Genomic DNA, 17,309 nt, shown 5'->3' with positions numbered 1-17,309 from the left:
AAGCCTATGTGTTTGGTGATCGGCTCCACTTTGTGTACACTTCGCTCATCATACAGAATGGATTTCTGTTTCTTCTCCATTGCTAATACCACACCATTTGCAGCTTTAATTTCCACTGAAGGGGCTCCTCCAGCTACAGCAGCCAAAGCATATTCAATCTGTACTAGTTTACCAGATGGGCTGAATGTAGTCAACGAATGTACCCGCACTCCACCATCTTTACCCCTGTATTTACCATTTTTTAATTTTAATATTTCGTCTGGCCCGTGAAAAAAGTTTTTTTTCTAATCTGGCCCAGGAGGAAAAACTGCTGGCCACGCCTGCTCTGAACAGTTTGCAAACTGCTGCAGAAATCAAAAGTGCGCTTTATTGAGAATAAAAGGAAGCCACCTTTTTTCTTTGTTTGTTTTGTTTTGTTTTTGGTTTTGGTTGTTTTTTTTTTGGAAGTCATTTTTTTATAGAGAAAGTTCCCACCCTGGTTCCTGATTCAGTCCATTTTTATGCAAATAAGGAACAGCCGCACAGTTCTGTTTGGTCCAAAATGGCACTATCCTGTCCTGATTGGTTGGAATTCTGCATTCTGATTGGTCTTGTTATAGAGCAGCTCTGATTGGTCAGTAAAGATGAAAATGAGCGTATAGCTGTACAGTTCCAATTGGTCTGTGCAGGTCTCCATGCGTTGATCAAAAGAGGATGCCAAGAACTCCTTTATAAGGGTTGATTCAAGTGGCAGGAGCACAGTGAAAGAAGCCGACAGCTCAGTCTGTGGCTGTTCCCTGAGATGCAGTGTGAGAAGCCTCTGTCAGCAATGGCTGCTAGATTCGGGTTATGATTTGGGCCCAGCTAACCATGACGAGTCCCTCTTGGTAGATGTATTTCTTCTTAGGGGTTCACATTATTAGTTTTATAGGGTTGTAAAATCATAGAACTAGAAAGTGAAATGTTGAAAATGTCACACAAGTGAAAGGCATTATAATTTTTCCAAAAATAGCATGAACTCTGATGCATTAGTTCCCAGTGTTTCTTAGACTTTTAGTAACTACTTCAAATCCTTACCAGCGGCTGAAATATCAAAGGTTACAATTTTAACACTCCAGTGAAGATGGAATTCCCATATTAGCAAACCCAATTAAGTTGGCTTGCTTTGAAATGGTCATTAAAAAATAAGCAGGGCACCAATTGCAAGCATTTTGAGAATTGGGAAATGATGTGGGGATCATTGACCTGGCCATTTTCTGTTTTCATAGTGCTTGCCTGCCACTGAGGTGCTTCTGTGACACATTAGATAGAAACACGTTTCCCAGTGCTATTTTCTCCGGAGGACTCTGGGATGGTCATTTATTATTAACATTTTACGTGTTCTTTTTAGGAGAGTCTCTGCAAAGCTTTAAGTGCTTCTTCTCAAACACTTCAGCTGTTGCTAATCGACCCGCCGAGATCTGATCTATCATTCTCACTGCTCTAAAAAATGGTTAAGAAGAAATATTTAAATTATAATTTCAGCTTTATATATGGAGGAAGCCAAGGCAGCTGAAAGGCCAAAACAAAGCTGAACGTGAGAAACAATTACCTTTCTTGTGTATGGTGACTTTTTTCTTTTTTTTTTTCAAGGTTACTTTTTATTTTATTGTACTTCAATACTACTACTACTACTACTACTATTATTATTATTATTATTATTATTATTATTATTATTATTATTATTATTTTTCCCTGGACACTGGGATGTCTTTTCTAAGCTGGGAACGGCTGTGGGAGGAGCAGGTTTGCCATCTGCGTCTCTAGAATGCACTAAGAAGGAGGCTCAGGCAGAGTGCTCTGAGGGGTGTATTGTGACTTTTCTGTCAGCCTATAGACTCCTATTAGAACTTTGGTCAGTCCAAGACCCCTTTCCACTTCCCACTACATGGTTCTCTTTCTCTGACGGTTTCAGAAGTCAGACCGGTTGCTCACCTTTGTTGCGTTAAGACACCCGGCCGTGCCCTAACAACAGTTACTAAGGGGCGGAGACTAAATACTCCAGGGTCGGCTGCTTAGAACGCATGCGGCAAATTCTCTCAAGTCTCGCGAGTTTTCATCTTCCCAGAAGCACTGGAGGCCCTTTCCTATTAACGGCGTCGCAATGTGTGGGGACTGTGTGGAGAAGGAATATCCCAATCGGGTGAGCAACTGAGCGCCAAGAACTTTCCGCTACTTTGGCCGACGCCCGGCCCCTGAGGTTTCCCATACCCCCGGCCTGCCGTTCCCGTGAGGCCGGGCGTCGGGGCAGACTCGGCGGGCTGCCTGTTGCAATGACCCGATAGCTGTACGTAGGCACTTGACAGCTGGAGCGGCCCGTAGCGGTCCTTTCCCTCTGGTCCCAGCCCTTGTGGCCGACATCAGCCGTCACCCCACTTCTCTTTAGCTCCAGGGGACAACAAAGGAAACCCCACCACCATCAACCCAGTCGACAACAGACACCCCCACCTGATTTGATGTTTAATTTTCTTACTGAAGTCTAGATCTGGAATGGCCCTCTGAGGTCATCTGTGCTAACCCAGTTTTACAGATGAAGAAACTAATGCCCCCAAAGGGGAAACCACTAACCCCCCCCCCCCCTTCACATTGTAGTTAGTATGAAAGCCAGGCCTAGAATTTAGGTTTCCTGGCTCTTACTTTCTTTTAAATCTCTGTCCCTCTCGAGCTCAGGAGGTTGCAAAGGTTGTTTACTCTCATTCATTCAAGGTATACTTATTGAACATTCATGTGTGTGTAGCTAGATTATTTTGCTAGGCTAGAAAGGAATACCTAAGAAGAAATAACAGGTGGCTTCCATGCTGCTTGAGCTCACCTTTTAGAGGAGTATGTAATTAACAAGAAATGAATAGTACAGTCCCTAAATGTTATTCAAGTCTAGAGAAAGGGGAGAACAATAGTGGATAGAGCTCTTCTCCCAAATAAAGTACTACTGTTGGGACTTGAAAGTTAGCTGTGACTAGGTTAGAAAAGAAGGAGAGTAGGAGCTGAAGGCCAAGGGAAAATAGCAAGAACAAGGATTCTTGTATTGGGTGGAAGGTAGAAAATCTAGATGTATAGTTTATTCTTTCTCAATATTATGAGTAGTATTTAGTTTTTTTGGGAAAGACACATAATAACATGAAAACTCATATGGGACAACCTGTTTGAAAAGAGCATTATCCGCCTGACCTGTGGTGGCGCAGTGGGTAAAGCGTTAACCTGGAAATGCTGAGGCCGCTGGTTTGAAACCCTGGGCTTGCCTGGTCAAGGCACTTATGGGAGTTGATGCTTCCTGCTCTTTCTACCCTTCTCTCTCTCTCTCAGCCCCTCTCTCCCCCCCACTCTAAAACAAACAAATAAATAAAATCTTTTTAAAAAGAACATTACCCAATAAAGTTAAAGATGTGCATACTGAATGACCCAGCAATTCCCAGTGTAGAGAAATAAATGCATGTGCATATATTCCTGGAGACTTGTGTAAGAATGTTTATAACAGCATTATTTGTAGTAGTAGACTAGAAAAGTGTGATACAGTCATAGAATGGAACACCATGAATGAATGAATGAATGAGTAATGGAATAAATTGGAGCAGTGGTTCTGAACTAGGAGCAATTTTGCCTCACAAGGGACATTTGGCAATATCTGGAGACATTTTTGGTTGTCACATCTGGGGGTACTACTGACACCCAATAGGTAGAGGCACTATGCTATACATTTACATTTCACATGCTTTTCTGTACTATGTTCTATTTCATATATATATATATTTTTTTTTTTTTCTTAAGTAAGAAATGGGGAGGCAAAGAGACAGACTCTTGCATGTGCCCCAACTGGGATACACCCGGCAGACACCCTATGTGGCCGTTGCTCTGTTTCTCAGCAACCAAGGTATTTTTAGCGCCTGAGGTGAGGCCATGGAGCCATCCTCAGCGCTTGGGGCCAAATTGCTCCAACTGAGCCATGGCTGTGGGAGGGGAAGAGAGAGATAGGGATAGAGAAAGGAGAGGTGAAGGGGTAGAGAACCAGATGGTTACTTCTCTTGTGTGCCCTGACCGGATATTGAACCTGGATGTCCACAGGCCGGGCTGACACTCTACAGCTGAACCAACTGCCAGGGCTCATATTTTTTTAAAGCTTAAAAAGAGACTTTTGTGAATCTAATAATGAACATTGCACATTATGGGGACCACGAGGGAGATGTATTAAAGAGATTAGGTTGGATTCTTAACAGTTGAGCTCATCAAAAGACTTAAAAGTTATATTGAAAAGTTTACATTTTATACTTTAGGCATTGGGCAACCATCAGACAAAATTGAATAGGAAAATTCTTCTGAAATCTGTTTCTTGGGAAAAGGAATCTTATGGCTGTATAGTGAAATGATTGGATGGGGTAATGTAAAAGAAGAGTCCCACAGAGCATTTGAGGAGCCATGACAACAGTAGTGTATGCATGAAATAATGAAGACCGCATTGCAAAGAAAGGATTAACAGGATTCAACAAGTTTAATGTAGGAGGGAAGAAGGAAAAAGTTATAGATGATTTCAGGGTTTTCAATCTAGGCAACTTGGAAAATTGGAAGTATCATTACCAAATTGAGGATTAAATGGTCAGATTGTTTTTGGCATGTTTCAGTCGAGGTTGAGAGTGTAAAAACCAAAGAGTCAAGTGACAATATACAGGGACAGTTTGGGTACAAGATTCAAACGGATGAGTCAGCCAAGTAAAAATGCCAAATAGAAAAAAAAAAAATTTCTCTTAGGAAAAGAATGTAGAGAATCAAGGACTGAGCTTCAAAGAATAAATTAATTTAGGGGATGAAAATAGAATACAGTATAGAGGGAGGAGTGAAAAAAAGGATAGAGGTGATTAGAAAACCAGGAACGTGCCTTTCATAAGCACTCTTCTCCAATATTATGTTCTAAAATAATTAAAGGGCTGTCATGAGGAAGAATTAAACTTTTCTGTGGAATTTCAGAAGGCAGATTTAGAAATAATTGGTGGGCGTTATAGGATTGTAGGCTTTGAATCTAAAATAAAGAACTGTCTAACAGATGTTCAAAAGTGGACTAGGTAACCCTTAGAAGAATTGAACTCACTCTCTCTTGTTCAGTAGAGACTAATTGACCATTTGAAATCTCAAGTGTTCTTCCCACTCTGGTTTATTGAGTCATGAGATGTATATTTTTTTCCACCCTCACTTACTCCTCTCTGTCCCCACTCCCCCTACCTTCAACCCCACCTGAGTCATGAGATATTTTTAAGGGAAATAAGAGCAGAGCCACTTTGCTTGAGCTTAGCAAAGGAGAAAGTAATATGATAGTGGTAGTAAGTATAGTTTACTCATTAAAAAATTTTTGACAGAGGGCCCTGGCTGTTTGGCTCGGTGGTAGAGCATTGGCTGGACATGTGTATGTCCTGGGTTCAGTGCACAGAGGAGAAGTGACCATCTGCTTCTCCACACCTCCCCACCCCCTCCTTTCTCTCTCTCTGTCTCTTTCTCTCCCTCTCCCGCAGCCATGGCTCCATTGGTTTGAGCACATAGTCCCCCGGTGCTAAGGGTAGCTTCATTGAGCCTTCACCTCAAGTGCTAAAAATAGCTCAGTTGGGAACGTGGCCTCAGATAACCAGGGCATCAGCCCCAGACAGGGGTTGCCAGGTGGATCCTGGTTGGGGTCCATGTGAGAGTCTGTCTCTATCTCCCCTCCTTCACTTGGAAAAAGAAAAAAATATATTTTGACAGGAAAAAATAATAGATTAGCATGTTGAGGAATTCTAAGTGTAGAATGAGTAGGTAATAAATATCTAATTATCTTTGGTTTCATAAGATTTTCTGGAGTTTTATGGTAGGTGTTTTTCATAGACTAGAAAACAAAGTAATGAATTCCTAACAGAGCTCTGGCCATCTTGCTTGTAATATTACACTGAGAACTTGAACTTAAGCTTGAATCAAATTGGAAATGAACTGTGCTAATTCCCTGAACCACATTTTCTGTACTCAACTGTGAACCAAATTATTATTTTTCTTTCAGAAAAGCATTTAGCTTATCAGTTAGAAGTAGAACTCTATTGAATTTTGTAGAATTACTGATTAGGCATAAAATTGTAAAAAACATTTTCTGTATCAATCGGAAATGAAACATATTTCATATAGTTCGGGTTTCGGCTTTTTTTCTTTTTTTCTTTTTTACAGAGACAGAGAGAGAGGGATAGATAGGGACAGACAGGAGCAGAGAGATGAGAAGCATCAATCATTAGTTTTTCGTTGTTCATTGTGACACCTTAGTTGTTCATTGATTGCTTTCTCATATGTGCCTTGACCGTGGGCCTTCCGTAGACCAAGTAACCCCTTGCTCGAGCCAGTGACCTTGAGTCCAAGCTGGTGAGCTTTTGCTCAAACCAGATGAGCCCGTGCTCAAATTGGTGACCTTGGGGTCTCGAACCTGGGTCCTTCGCATCCCAGTCTGACGCTCTATCCACTGTGCCACCACCTGGTCGGGCGAGTTGGTTGTTTTTAATCAAAGCAAAACACTTCTTCTTATTAGCTGGAAATTTATACTTGAATTCCAAGGTTTTCCCCCCTTTTAGTAGTTAAGCCCATGTGCATATGATTATCTTCAAACTATACAGTTAGCTTGAGTTCCCCACCAGAGTTAATCTCCTCCTTAATACACAGCACTGAGCCAGCTTCATTGTGACATCAGTTCTGCTGGTTCTTAATTCCTCTTGCTACTTCATAAACTCTGAAGGCAAAACATGACTTATCCTCCAATTTTCCGCTGTATTGCACAGTATCAGGCACATAGCTACAGTGCAGAAATGTTGATTTGAATGACTTTTAGCCACATTAACTATTAAAGATAGTTTGTTGATCAGAGGTAAGGTTGAAGTAGATTATTTATTAAATGACTTTTAGTTGTGAACGATTATTAGTAAGGCGTTAGCAAAGACAGAACTGAGAGTTTATTTTGTTTATTTTATGGTATTTTTAAGGTTTCAGAAAATACTATTTCGACAATCAACTGAGCATCACAGTGTATAATATCATTTTTTTCCATTGGCTCAATGTTCCCTTTTTTTTGTTTGTTTTTTTTTTGAAGTGAGAGGAGGAGAGATGAAGAGACAGACTCCCACATGCACCCCAACTGGGATCCACTGGCAATCTTCGTCTGGGGCCAGTGCTCAAATCAACTGAGCTATCCTCAGCACCTGAGGCTGATGCTCGGACAAATGGACCCACTGGCTGCAGGAGGGGAAGATAAAGAGAAAGGGAAGAGAGAGGGAAAGGGAAGCAGACGGTCACTTCTCAGGTGTGCCCTTCCCAGGGAACGAACTGGCAACCTCTGCGCTTTGGGTCAATGCTCCAGCCAACCGAGCTATCTGGCCAGGGCTAAGTGTTTTCATTTTGATTGAATTTTAATTCTAGTTTTATGATATGGTACCTCATCTAATATTGTTGGCTATTACATTCTTAAAATTTTTCCTTTTCTAATTTTATATTATTAAAGCTTCATTAAATTTTTTCTAAATATCCATTTGCGTTTAGTTCTCTTAAACATAGTTGCAGACCTCAGAGACTTCTAGCTCTAACACTGCTTCAGTCTTATGCACCATAAGTAACACATCTAGAGTAAAGATAATTTCAAAAATGAATTGGTATTGCCTTCAGGCAAGTAAATTTTGGCTTTTTTTTTTGTGTTGCCTTTAGAGGTTTTAAGTCTATTTATTTTTACCAAGGATTTTGAAATACAAGAAAATTAAATTGCTATATTTAATATTTTAGGGTAACATCTGCCTGGAGAATGGATCGTTCTTGCTGAACTTCACAGGCTGTGCAGTGTGCGGTAAGCGGGATTTTATGCTGATCACAAACAAATCTTTGAAAGAGGAAGATGGAGAAGAAATAGTTACCTATGATCGTAAGTAGATCTTTTCTTTTCACGTAAGTCTGTTAGCAGGTGTTCACTTTGGGAAGTTGCCATGCTGTGCAAAGTATTATGAGGCCTGTTTTAATATCATATTACAACACAGTTACTAGTTAATTGGGTCTCTAAGAGGAAATTATAAATAACACCTCATTTCTCTAGCCTCAGTCTTACTTAAATGACGTTTGGAGATAACAGAAGCTTATGGTTCAGGCACTATATTTTTATGTTTATTTTTAAAGCCTTTATGCCTTCTGAAACAAGGTATAGATATTTTTTCTTTTTTTACCTTAGGGCCATTCATGTGAGTTTCCATTTTCTACTATAGTATAATACAGTGATGTCCTCCGATAGCTATTAAAGTGTTTAGGTCTGTTTGCCAATATTTTGAATGTGCCTGGATGCTATGGTTTTTGTCTCCTGTCTCTCTGTCAGTCTGGTATTTCTTTTGCTGCTGTAGATGTGCTGCCTTTAGATGCTGCTTCTCATCCTCAGTACTGGGAAGCCAGACAAATAAACCATGTGGAATAAAATGAATCAGTTCTGAGATTGGCAGCAAGACGTTGTATGAGGAAACGAAGTGTATGTACACTTCAGTGCTGCTCAGAAGTTGTGACAAGTAGTTAAACTGTTCACATCCCCGTTGGCTTGTCTCCTGGTTCTTTGGCATGTCCTGAATACGTGAGGAATAAAGGCACAAATAATGATATTTTGCAAGAGGGGTATAGAAAACACTAAGCCTTCAGAATAGAGTCAGACTACCAAAAAATGTTCTAAATTAGAAGAATCGTTTTCTTTTAAAGATTTTATTTATTGATTTTAGAAAGAGGATAGTGGGAGAGAGAGAAAGGCGGTGGGTGAGGGAGGAACTGGAAGCATTCATGTGTAGTAGATGTTTTTCGTATGTGCCTTGACTGGGCAAGCCTGGGATTTCATACCGGCAACCTCAGCATTCCAAGTCAGCAGTCCACCGACTGTGCTACCACAGCCAGGCTTTTTCTTTCTTTTAGATACAACACTTTAAACTCAATTTCATTCTAGGTAGTAGGATATAGTGGTTAAGAGCAAGGGTTCTGGAGCCAAATGCTCAGGTTTGAATTCTGGTTCCCACACTCCCTAACTGGGTAGGCTTCCTAGTTACAGATCCACAGTGTGTGTTTGTTTCCTTATCCCTAAAGGTTGTATCTACCTCTTTGGGTTTTGAGGAGATTAAGTGAATAAACAGATACAAAGTATTTAAAACAGTATCTGGCACACTGAAACAATTAGTGAATCATAGTTATTTGTTTTTACTAGAGTCCTTTGTTACCATTAAATTCACTTTAATGTTTAGCATTGGTTGTTTATTTATGAATGCTTATAGAAGCACAGTTTCTATCATTCCTGAGAATAGAAGTGTTCACACAGTTACATAGGTCTAGCTAGTTTTAAAAAACACAAGTATTTGTTCAGAACTTTCAGTGGAGATTAATATACTATACACATTGAGTCTGTGAGTTCAGGCCCTTAATTATGGAGTGTCACTATGTCACAGATTCTGGATTTCTTATCAAGGCAGATATTATAATAGATTTCCTAATGAGTTAACTGTGACAGTTAAGATAATTTTAAAGCTGAGAATAGAAATTTTACTGAGAATAGAAATTCTACTGTCTTAAGACACCTTCTATGACTTAATCATTTACATCTCTCTTGTTTTGGCAGATCTGTGTAAGAATTGTCATCATGTGGTAGCCAGGCATGAGTACACATTCAGTATCATGGACGAATTTCAGGTAACTTTAAATAAGGGTATGTTATTCGTGGGAGGGAAGGGGATAATAAAATTACCCTAGCAAACCTGGACATAATTTTCATAAATGAAGTCCTAGCGGATGTTAAAGGAGACCGTCCTTCTCTACCTGTGTAAGGTGAGAAACTTCCGAGGAGGCTGGCTCTGCTCAAACGTGTCTTCACAAGAATCAGAAATCAGGGTGTGTGCCTCACAAAGACATTCTCAGTCCTGTCAGTTTTTGTTATGAAGAACAGCACATTATAATTTCTTAGGAGGTTATTACTGTGCCTCTTTTTTCTCTGCCCAGTTATGTGATTGCACAACTGTTGGCTTTAAGTGTTGGCCTGCCCGCTGCCATCATACTATACTTGCTGGGCATGGGAACTGTGATAAGGAGGTTATCTTTTATTTTCCATAACGGGCATGTAGCGTCGAGCAATTCTGTAGTCTCAATTGCAGTAAGACATTTTAATATTATTTTTTAAGTAAAATAACAAAATGGACATATCAGGGTTGGAGGTGAGAAGCTAAACCACTCTGAGGATAGAGAACTAGTCCCTAGACAGTTGTGAGAGCACGTGAAGAACGCAGCAAACTGTTTAGGCTGCTGCAGGCCTGAAGGAGGTCTAATGCCCAGGGAGAAAAGCTGGACAGTGCGGGAGAGCCAAGGACACGAAGCCACGAGGACACATAGCAGCTTGCAACTATCCCTGGCTGCCTCCATTTTCCAGCCTTCAGCTTGGGTTACTTATTTAGTGGGAACTAAATGTTCACTATAGGATATAAATATTAGGCTAGAGCTTTTAATAGGCAAAGGAATCTTTTAGAATCCTTCAGTTTGGGTAGTACTATAATTAGGAAAAATAAAATCTTTTCATAACAGAATCATAAAATAGTATAACCACTCTTGATAATTCTTACGTTAGTATAGAAAAAGGCACTTAGTCGTCTGTCATAATCTGGTCTAAATGTTGTACTTAATCTGAATAACATCTGGACCATATCTCCTAACATCCTAAAATTACACCTCAAAAATATTTATATGATATATGTACTTAGGCCAAAGTCAAGGTCTCTCGTGAACGAGTGGTGGCCAAATAGAGGAATGAGCTTCAAGGAGCAGCTCTATACTTTCAGGGGAGGAAAGGAGCATTTATAGCTATTTTTAGAAGCTTCTGACGGTCCCTTGAGCTTTTCAGAGTCCCAAAATGGGTATAGAAATGGCTTGTTTATGCCCTAATTTAGCCATTGTATATTACTGCTGTGAGACCAGAGTCTAGCTGGTTTTTCTTTCTGACTGAACACAGCCATTTTCAAAGCTGCCCCAGAAATTACTCTGGGATAGGAAGAAGAAGGTAAAGGGAGATGATTTGTAGTCACAGTGCCCACATAATCTGAAATTGTCTTGGGAAAAGGCTCTTCCACTGGATTTTGTACCTCCAGTGTTCTCTCCCGGCAGTCGCCTACCCCCGCCCATATGGAATAATCTACCATCAGATTATTTTTCTTAAAATGATGCTTTCCGGCTTCCTCACTGGCCTTTCCGTAGCTCACCTTTTGCTACAGTATAATATCCAAACTCCTCATTCCAAAGTTCTTGCTGGGCTGCAGCTTCTCTGTCTCCTACTTGCCACTGATTTCCTTAAGCGCACCACACGGCCTCGACTGTATCCTCTTCCTTCCCTCCGGCTGGGCTGGCAGGGAGGTTTTATTCCCTCCTCGTTAACCCTTACTGCTACTGCGTTTTCCAGAGCCTCGTGGTGCTGTCTCTTTAGAGGCCTCTTTCTCCCCATGGGATAAATTACATTAAATGTACTCAGTTCTTATTTGTTAAAAATCGATTAAAATCTTTTTCTTTCTCTTGGCTATTTCTTCGATTCTTCCTCTCATCACCTCTTTTCTTCCTTTTGCTTTTTTACTTGAATAGGTTTTTACCGTTTCCCTTATTTCTCTTTGTTCCTCTTAACCTCCTACAAACTGGCTTTCATTTTCACTTTACCAAAACTGTCCTCTCAGGTTTCCTATTAACAGTTCTTACCTATTCTAACATCTCTTCTGATTCTGATTTCGTTAACCACTATTGTCTTTTTAAAGCATTTCTTACTTGAGGGCCATAGTACTTGGCTTTTTTCGTTTATTTTTAAATCACTGACTGTTCATTGGCTTTTTCTCTGGTTTCCTCTTCTGTTTTCCCTGACTGACTTTCCCTAAGCTTTGGTCTCTGGCCTACAGGCTTCTCTGTGCTCCCTCAGATGGTGACCACTCGCATACTGGGTCTCAGTACAACCTATCAGATCTTCCACCTCTCCTCTAGCCCCAACCTCCTACCTGCCCTGTTTTCTTTGTCCTCTTGCTTATTTTTGGCTCTGCTGTCACCCCCTGTGTCAAGGACCCTGCCCACTCAAGCTCAGTTACTGCCGCAGGCCCCAAACTGCAGCTCAGCACACCGCTGTCTTCCCTAGCATGTGGCCGTCGCTCCTGCTCGGCTCCGGATGCAGATGCTTGCTCTCTGCCATGTCACTGTCCGCGTTCGTGCTTTGTCCTTGACGTGTCCCTTTCTCCACCTTCAAGCCAACTACGTCTCACCTCTTTCCAGCTGAGCTTACGTTTTATCTCCTTGCTCTTGATAGTAGCCCGTACCGCTTTCTCCCTGTTCCGAGCGCTTGTCCCTGGGCAGGCCCTGACTCCTGTGACTAGCCAGCCACCTGGGGCCTTCCCCGCAGCCCGGCAACCGCAGAGGTCTTCCAGCTGCTGGGTGGGATTTTCTTTTTCTCATCCCCACCCTATTCTAGCCCCCATCTTATTCCAGCAGTACTTCAGTTCAAAGTGGAATTCCCACCATTGATAATGTTCTGTTTTGTCTTGTTTTAAATGTCTTATGGGACTTTTAAATGCAATTAAAAATAGGCAGAATAGTGCATTAACCTCCACTACCCAACTTCCGTTTGCTATAGTCTCCCCACAGGATTATTTTGAAAAAAATTCCAAACATGTCACTGCTTCCGTAAATATTGCCGTATGTAAGATAAGGATTCTGTTCATTAAAGAACCATTGTTAAAAGGAGTAAGGAGGAAATGTGTTAGGGTAGGAAATGAATTATGAGGTAACATAGATGAGTAAATAAAAGACATAAAGAAGTGGGGGTTTTGGGGTTTGTTTGTTTTTTTGCAATCTTGATGTAATATACTTTTTATATGGGCAAGAAATCTTAAATAAAATTTCTGTGAAGAATTTTCAAAAAAAAAAAGAACCATTGTTAAACAAAGTAAGATTTTCTGATGGCAAGAATAGAGGTAAAAATAGAGACAGAAGTATAGAAAATACATTATAAATGATTACAGATATTCTTTATTTTTTATATCACCCTAAAAGCCATCAAAATAACTATATGTTTGCTCAGGAAACAAGAAGGGAACTGTGAGACTGCTTTCTGTCCCTCTGTGGACCAGGGAGGGGAGGACCTGGGGTCAGAGTTGACAGATGGTGATAGAGTCAAGGGCCAGGACCCTCAGAATAAAACAGAGGGTCTGATCTTACCCGAAGGCGATTCCACTCACTCCACCCTTCTTTCCAAATCTGTGCCTTAAGGCTTTGCCCAGGTGGACCTTTGAGGGTCACTGTGAATTACTGGGGGGAATTCTTATCCTCCCTAATTGGCTAGTTTTGATAAAAGGTTTCCTAATCTCACCACATTCCTGGCAGCACACAGAGGTATGTTTCTGGCATTCCAAGGTAGAATTTTAGACATATTTTCCCACAGAAGCACTGCTATATATGGCTAGCTTCTATAGTACTTGTACAATGTAAATTTAAAAGGCTCCCTGGATTTCCTGGGAACCTAACTGTCGGGTGCAACTACTTCCATGGGAAGCTGTTTTTGAATTCCTAACAGTTGACCCACAATGAAATTTGGAATACAGACTGCCTATAAATTAAAGATTATAAGTGTAATCAGTCTTGCTGATTTAATAATCTTTCCAGATATACCTTTTTTGTAGGTTTTTTTCTTTCTCCAAAATTAGATTTTAAATTTTGCAAGGTCAGACCTTGTCTTTGTCTTCTCTCATGTCTACCAGTGTCCCTAGCACATTGCAGAGTATTTAGACACTTTATAAAAACTTGTCAATGAATTAATTGATTCAAAACTCACGTATTTTTTTATAGCTTCACACATTTTCCTGTTTTGAATTTTTATTACTTTTTCTTCCTCATTCCCAGTGAGAGGTCGACATCCTACTAGTAGTGTCCAGTGGGGGAAAGCAGAAGTGTCTGAGAGCAGTAAAAGGCTTTGGAGAGAGTGGGTTTTTATTGTGATGATGATGATTATTTTAGCGAGAGAGACAGACAGGGACAGACAGTGACAGACAGCCAGGAAGGGAGAGAGATGAGAAGCATCAACTCATAGTTGCAGCACTTTAGTTGTTCACTGATTGCTTTCTCCTATGTGCCTTTGACTGGGGGGCTCCAGCTGAGCCAGTGACCCCTTGCTCAAGTCAGTGACCCCGTTCTCAAGCTGGTGAGCCCCCACTTAAGCCAGATGAGCCCACGCTCAAGCCAGCAACCTTGGGGTTTCAAACCTGGGTCTTCAGCATCCCAGGTCAATGCGTTAACTACTGTGCCACCACCTGGGCAAAAGAGTGGATTTTTATTTTATTTAATTCAGGAGACTTGTATTTGTTTGCTGAAGTCTTGCCTCATAATTTCTACTGTGTGTGTAGAATAGACTTTAAAATTAATTGTAGTCTTTAGAAACAATCTTCCGCAGCCACAGCTAAGCTCCCCTGCTGAGCTCACTAGAAGGAAATGGAAAGGAAATGACTACTATACTGTAGTCATTGTTAATCTCTGTGACCCTCTCTTTAGTGACTGTCCAGACCCATGAAACACAAACTAGACTGATCAGTTTCCAGACAGCAAGACTCTCAATGTCAGGTGTGGAAATATTAATAGATTCAACATAGATGTTTATTTTTCTAAAGAGGATAAAAGGTTTTTAAGCAAAAGGTTTAAAAGAAATGTTTCTATGGTTTATGATCATATTAAATATTCAAGAAAGGAACCACTATAAGAACAGGACTTCGCCCTAAGAATTTTTACCTAAAACAAAATCTATTTTATCACCAGTCTGAACATTTGTTAAACCCAAGAAACATAAAACTCCTTAAATAGATCAAATTCCAGACAACTATCTAAATATGAGGCATGCTTAACATACCCAGTGGACTTAACATAATTTTGTATTTTCTTGGGGTAAGGTAAAAATAGCTTTTTTGTTTTAGGAATTTTCTCCCTTTTTCTGTTTTAAAAATCATTTCTATCACATATTAGTGCTAAATATCCTAGAAAAGGAACAGCTCTAAGATTAGGAACTTGTCCTTATGGGCTCACACTCACGTTGCTTCATTACTTTATTATTATTAATATTATTATTGTTTTAATTTATAGATTGATTTTAGAGGAAAGAGAGGGAAAGGCTGAGAGAGAGAGAGAAGCAATCATTTACTGTTACACTTAGTTAAGCATTCATCAGATGCTTTCTGTATGTGCCCTGACGGGATCAAACCTGCAACCTTGGTGTATCAGGACAATGCTGTGACTGACTGAGCTAACTGGCCAGGGCCACTTCATTATTCTAAATAGTAGCACTAACTAAGACCAATATTTGTGTTTTTCAAGTCCAAGAAATGGCTATGCATTTCCACAGTGAAATTCTTATAAACATAGTCAATAGACCGTTAGCATGTATTCAGTTTATAGAAATAAAAGGCTCTAGAATACACAGAATAAACCTAAGACATTGCTTATAGGCAGGGGTAGTCAACCTCTTTATACCTACCGCCCACTTTTGTATCTCTGTTAGTAGTAAAATTTTCTAACCGCCCACCGGTTCCACAGTAATGGTGATTTATAAAGTAGGGAAGTAACTTTACTTTATAAAATTTATAAAGCAGAGTTACAGCAAGTTAAAGCATATAATAATAATTATTTTCCAAGTACTTTATGTTGGATTTTCACTAAGTTTGGCAGAATAAATCTTTATAAAACAACTTACTATAGTTAAATCTATCCTTTTATTTATACTTTGGTTGCTCCACTACCGTCCACCATGAAAGCTGGAATGCCCATTAGTGGGCAGTAGGGACCAGGTTGACTACCACTGCTTATAGGTGTTGAAATTGACCTAACATACAGAAAGAATATCATGACAATATAGAGTACAGCTGTACTTGAGTAAGTTAGGAAGCATCTTTCTCCCTGTTCCTCATGGTAATTATGCACTTTATCTTGTTTTAGGAGTACACCATGCTGTGTTTGCTCTGTGGCAAAGCTGAAGATACTATCAGTATTCTCCCTGATGACCCCCGACAAATGACTCTTTTATTCTAAGGACCCTTCTGCCGTTCTCTTTAACTATGTTGTGTTGGTTTACAATACAACAAGCCTGATGGTTTGTCTTACTTAGTTTATAATGGAAATTATTTGCATTTTTTCCCCACTTAGACTTAACCTATTCTTTGAAAGAAAAGTAATTTAGGCGATTACTTTTCTGTAGAGTTGAGCTCTCCTGCTAAAGTTCCTAGCTCACATCAGTGCAGCCAGAATTAAACATCTTTGTTAGTGTTATGTGACTAAAAAAATAACTAGAATGGAGCACACCTGGAGGCCAGATCTCAGGCCCAGCAAAAGGAACCAGGGCTCCTTGGAGAAATGACTTATTCTGGGACTGGTGCAAGATGAGCTTGCAGCAACTTGTGCCACAAAAAAAGAAAGTGCTCAGAAAAAAATCAGTGGTTGGATATGTCAGGACAGAAGAGCTAATTTGAATAAAAAATTAACTAGTATTGGATTATAACTCAAACTATAAAATAAATACTCATGAGTCCATGCTGATATAAGTAAATGATTGAATAAATAAATACATAAACTAGAATAGGCAATGCTTTGTTGAATAACAGGAATAATAATGGCTGAGGTTTATTGAGTGCTTACTATGTACCAAGGCCTTTTTAAGCACTTATATAATCCTCATTCACAACTCCATGAGGTTGGTACTATTATTCTGATTTTAGAGCCAAAGACACTAAGGCACAAGAAGTTAAGTAGCTTCCTCAGGGTCACACAGCTAGTACAGTGACTCCCTCTCAACAGGAGTGTTCAGTACACATGAAGTATAAGGGTCTGTTGAGATTAGGAGAGGTTGAGAGTATCAGTGATGACTCTTGAGAAATCTAGGCATGTCAGACCAAGATTTGTTATTTAGAAAAGTTAATTCAGCTGCTCCTTAGAAATCAGTTGTTTTATTCCTGGAAAATGTTTTCCACTTTCTGCAAGTCTATGTCTGACCTGCTGAGGAAATCATTTGGTGAAGTGAATGCAGAAAGCAGAGAAAATGCTTCATTACTTTAAATAGCAGCCCTAAGCCCATTATATCCTCCAAATCGTCCCTTCTTGGAGTTAGAATGCTTCCAACTTAGTCATTTGGAGCTCGAGAGTACGATTCTATATGTCTTTACTGATGTCTTCACCCATTGCAGAATGTATAATTATCTATCTATTTTGGACTATGTAATCTATAATAATTTAAAACATAAGATCCTGCTCTTGCATCTTGG

General features: G+C 40.0%; 1 protein-coding gene across 1 annotated transcript; it reads left to right on the top strand.

Annotated features, from left to right (window-relative positions):
- Nucleotides 1-2,045: 2,045 nt before the first annotated feature.
- Nucleotides 2,046-16,445, top strand: CHURC1 (churchill domain containing 1). Its single transcript, XM_066388186.1, has 4 exons — nucleotides 2,046-2,161; nucleotides 7,780-7,915; nucleotides 9,626-9,696; nucleotides 15,991-16,445. Exons 1-4 carry the CDS (start codon nucleotides 2,123-2,125, stop codon nucleotides 16,081-16,083), a joined length of 339 nt encoding a protein of 112 aa, XP_066244283.1. The 5' UTR covers nucleotides 2,046-2,122; the 3' UTR covers nucleotides 16,084-16,445.
- Nucleotides 16,446-17,309: the final 864 nt, after the last annotated feature.

This window comes from Saccopteryx leptura, chromosome 6 (genome assembly GCF_036850995.1).
Source record: "Saccopteryx leptura isolate mSacLep1 chromosome 6, mSacLep1_pri_phased_curated, whole genome shotgun sequence".
Lineage (NCBI taxonomy): Eukaryota > Metazoa > Chordata > Mammalia > Chiroptera > Emballonuridae > Saccopteryx > Saccopteryx leptura.
The sequence above is the reverse complement of the archived record's forward strand: the minus strand, read 5'-3'. Positions and strand labels throughout refer to the sequence as shown.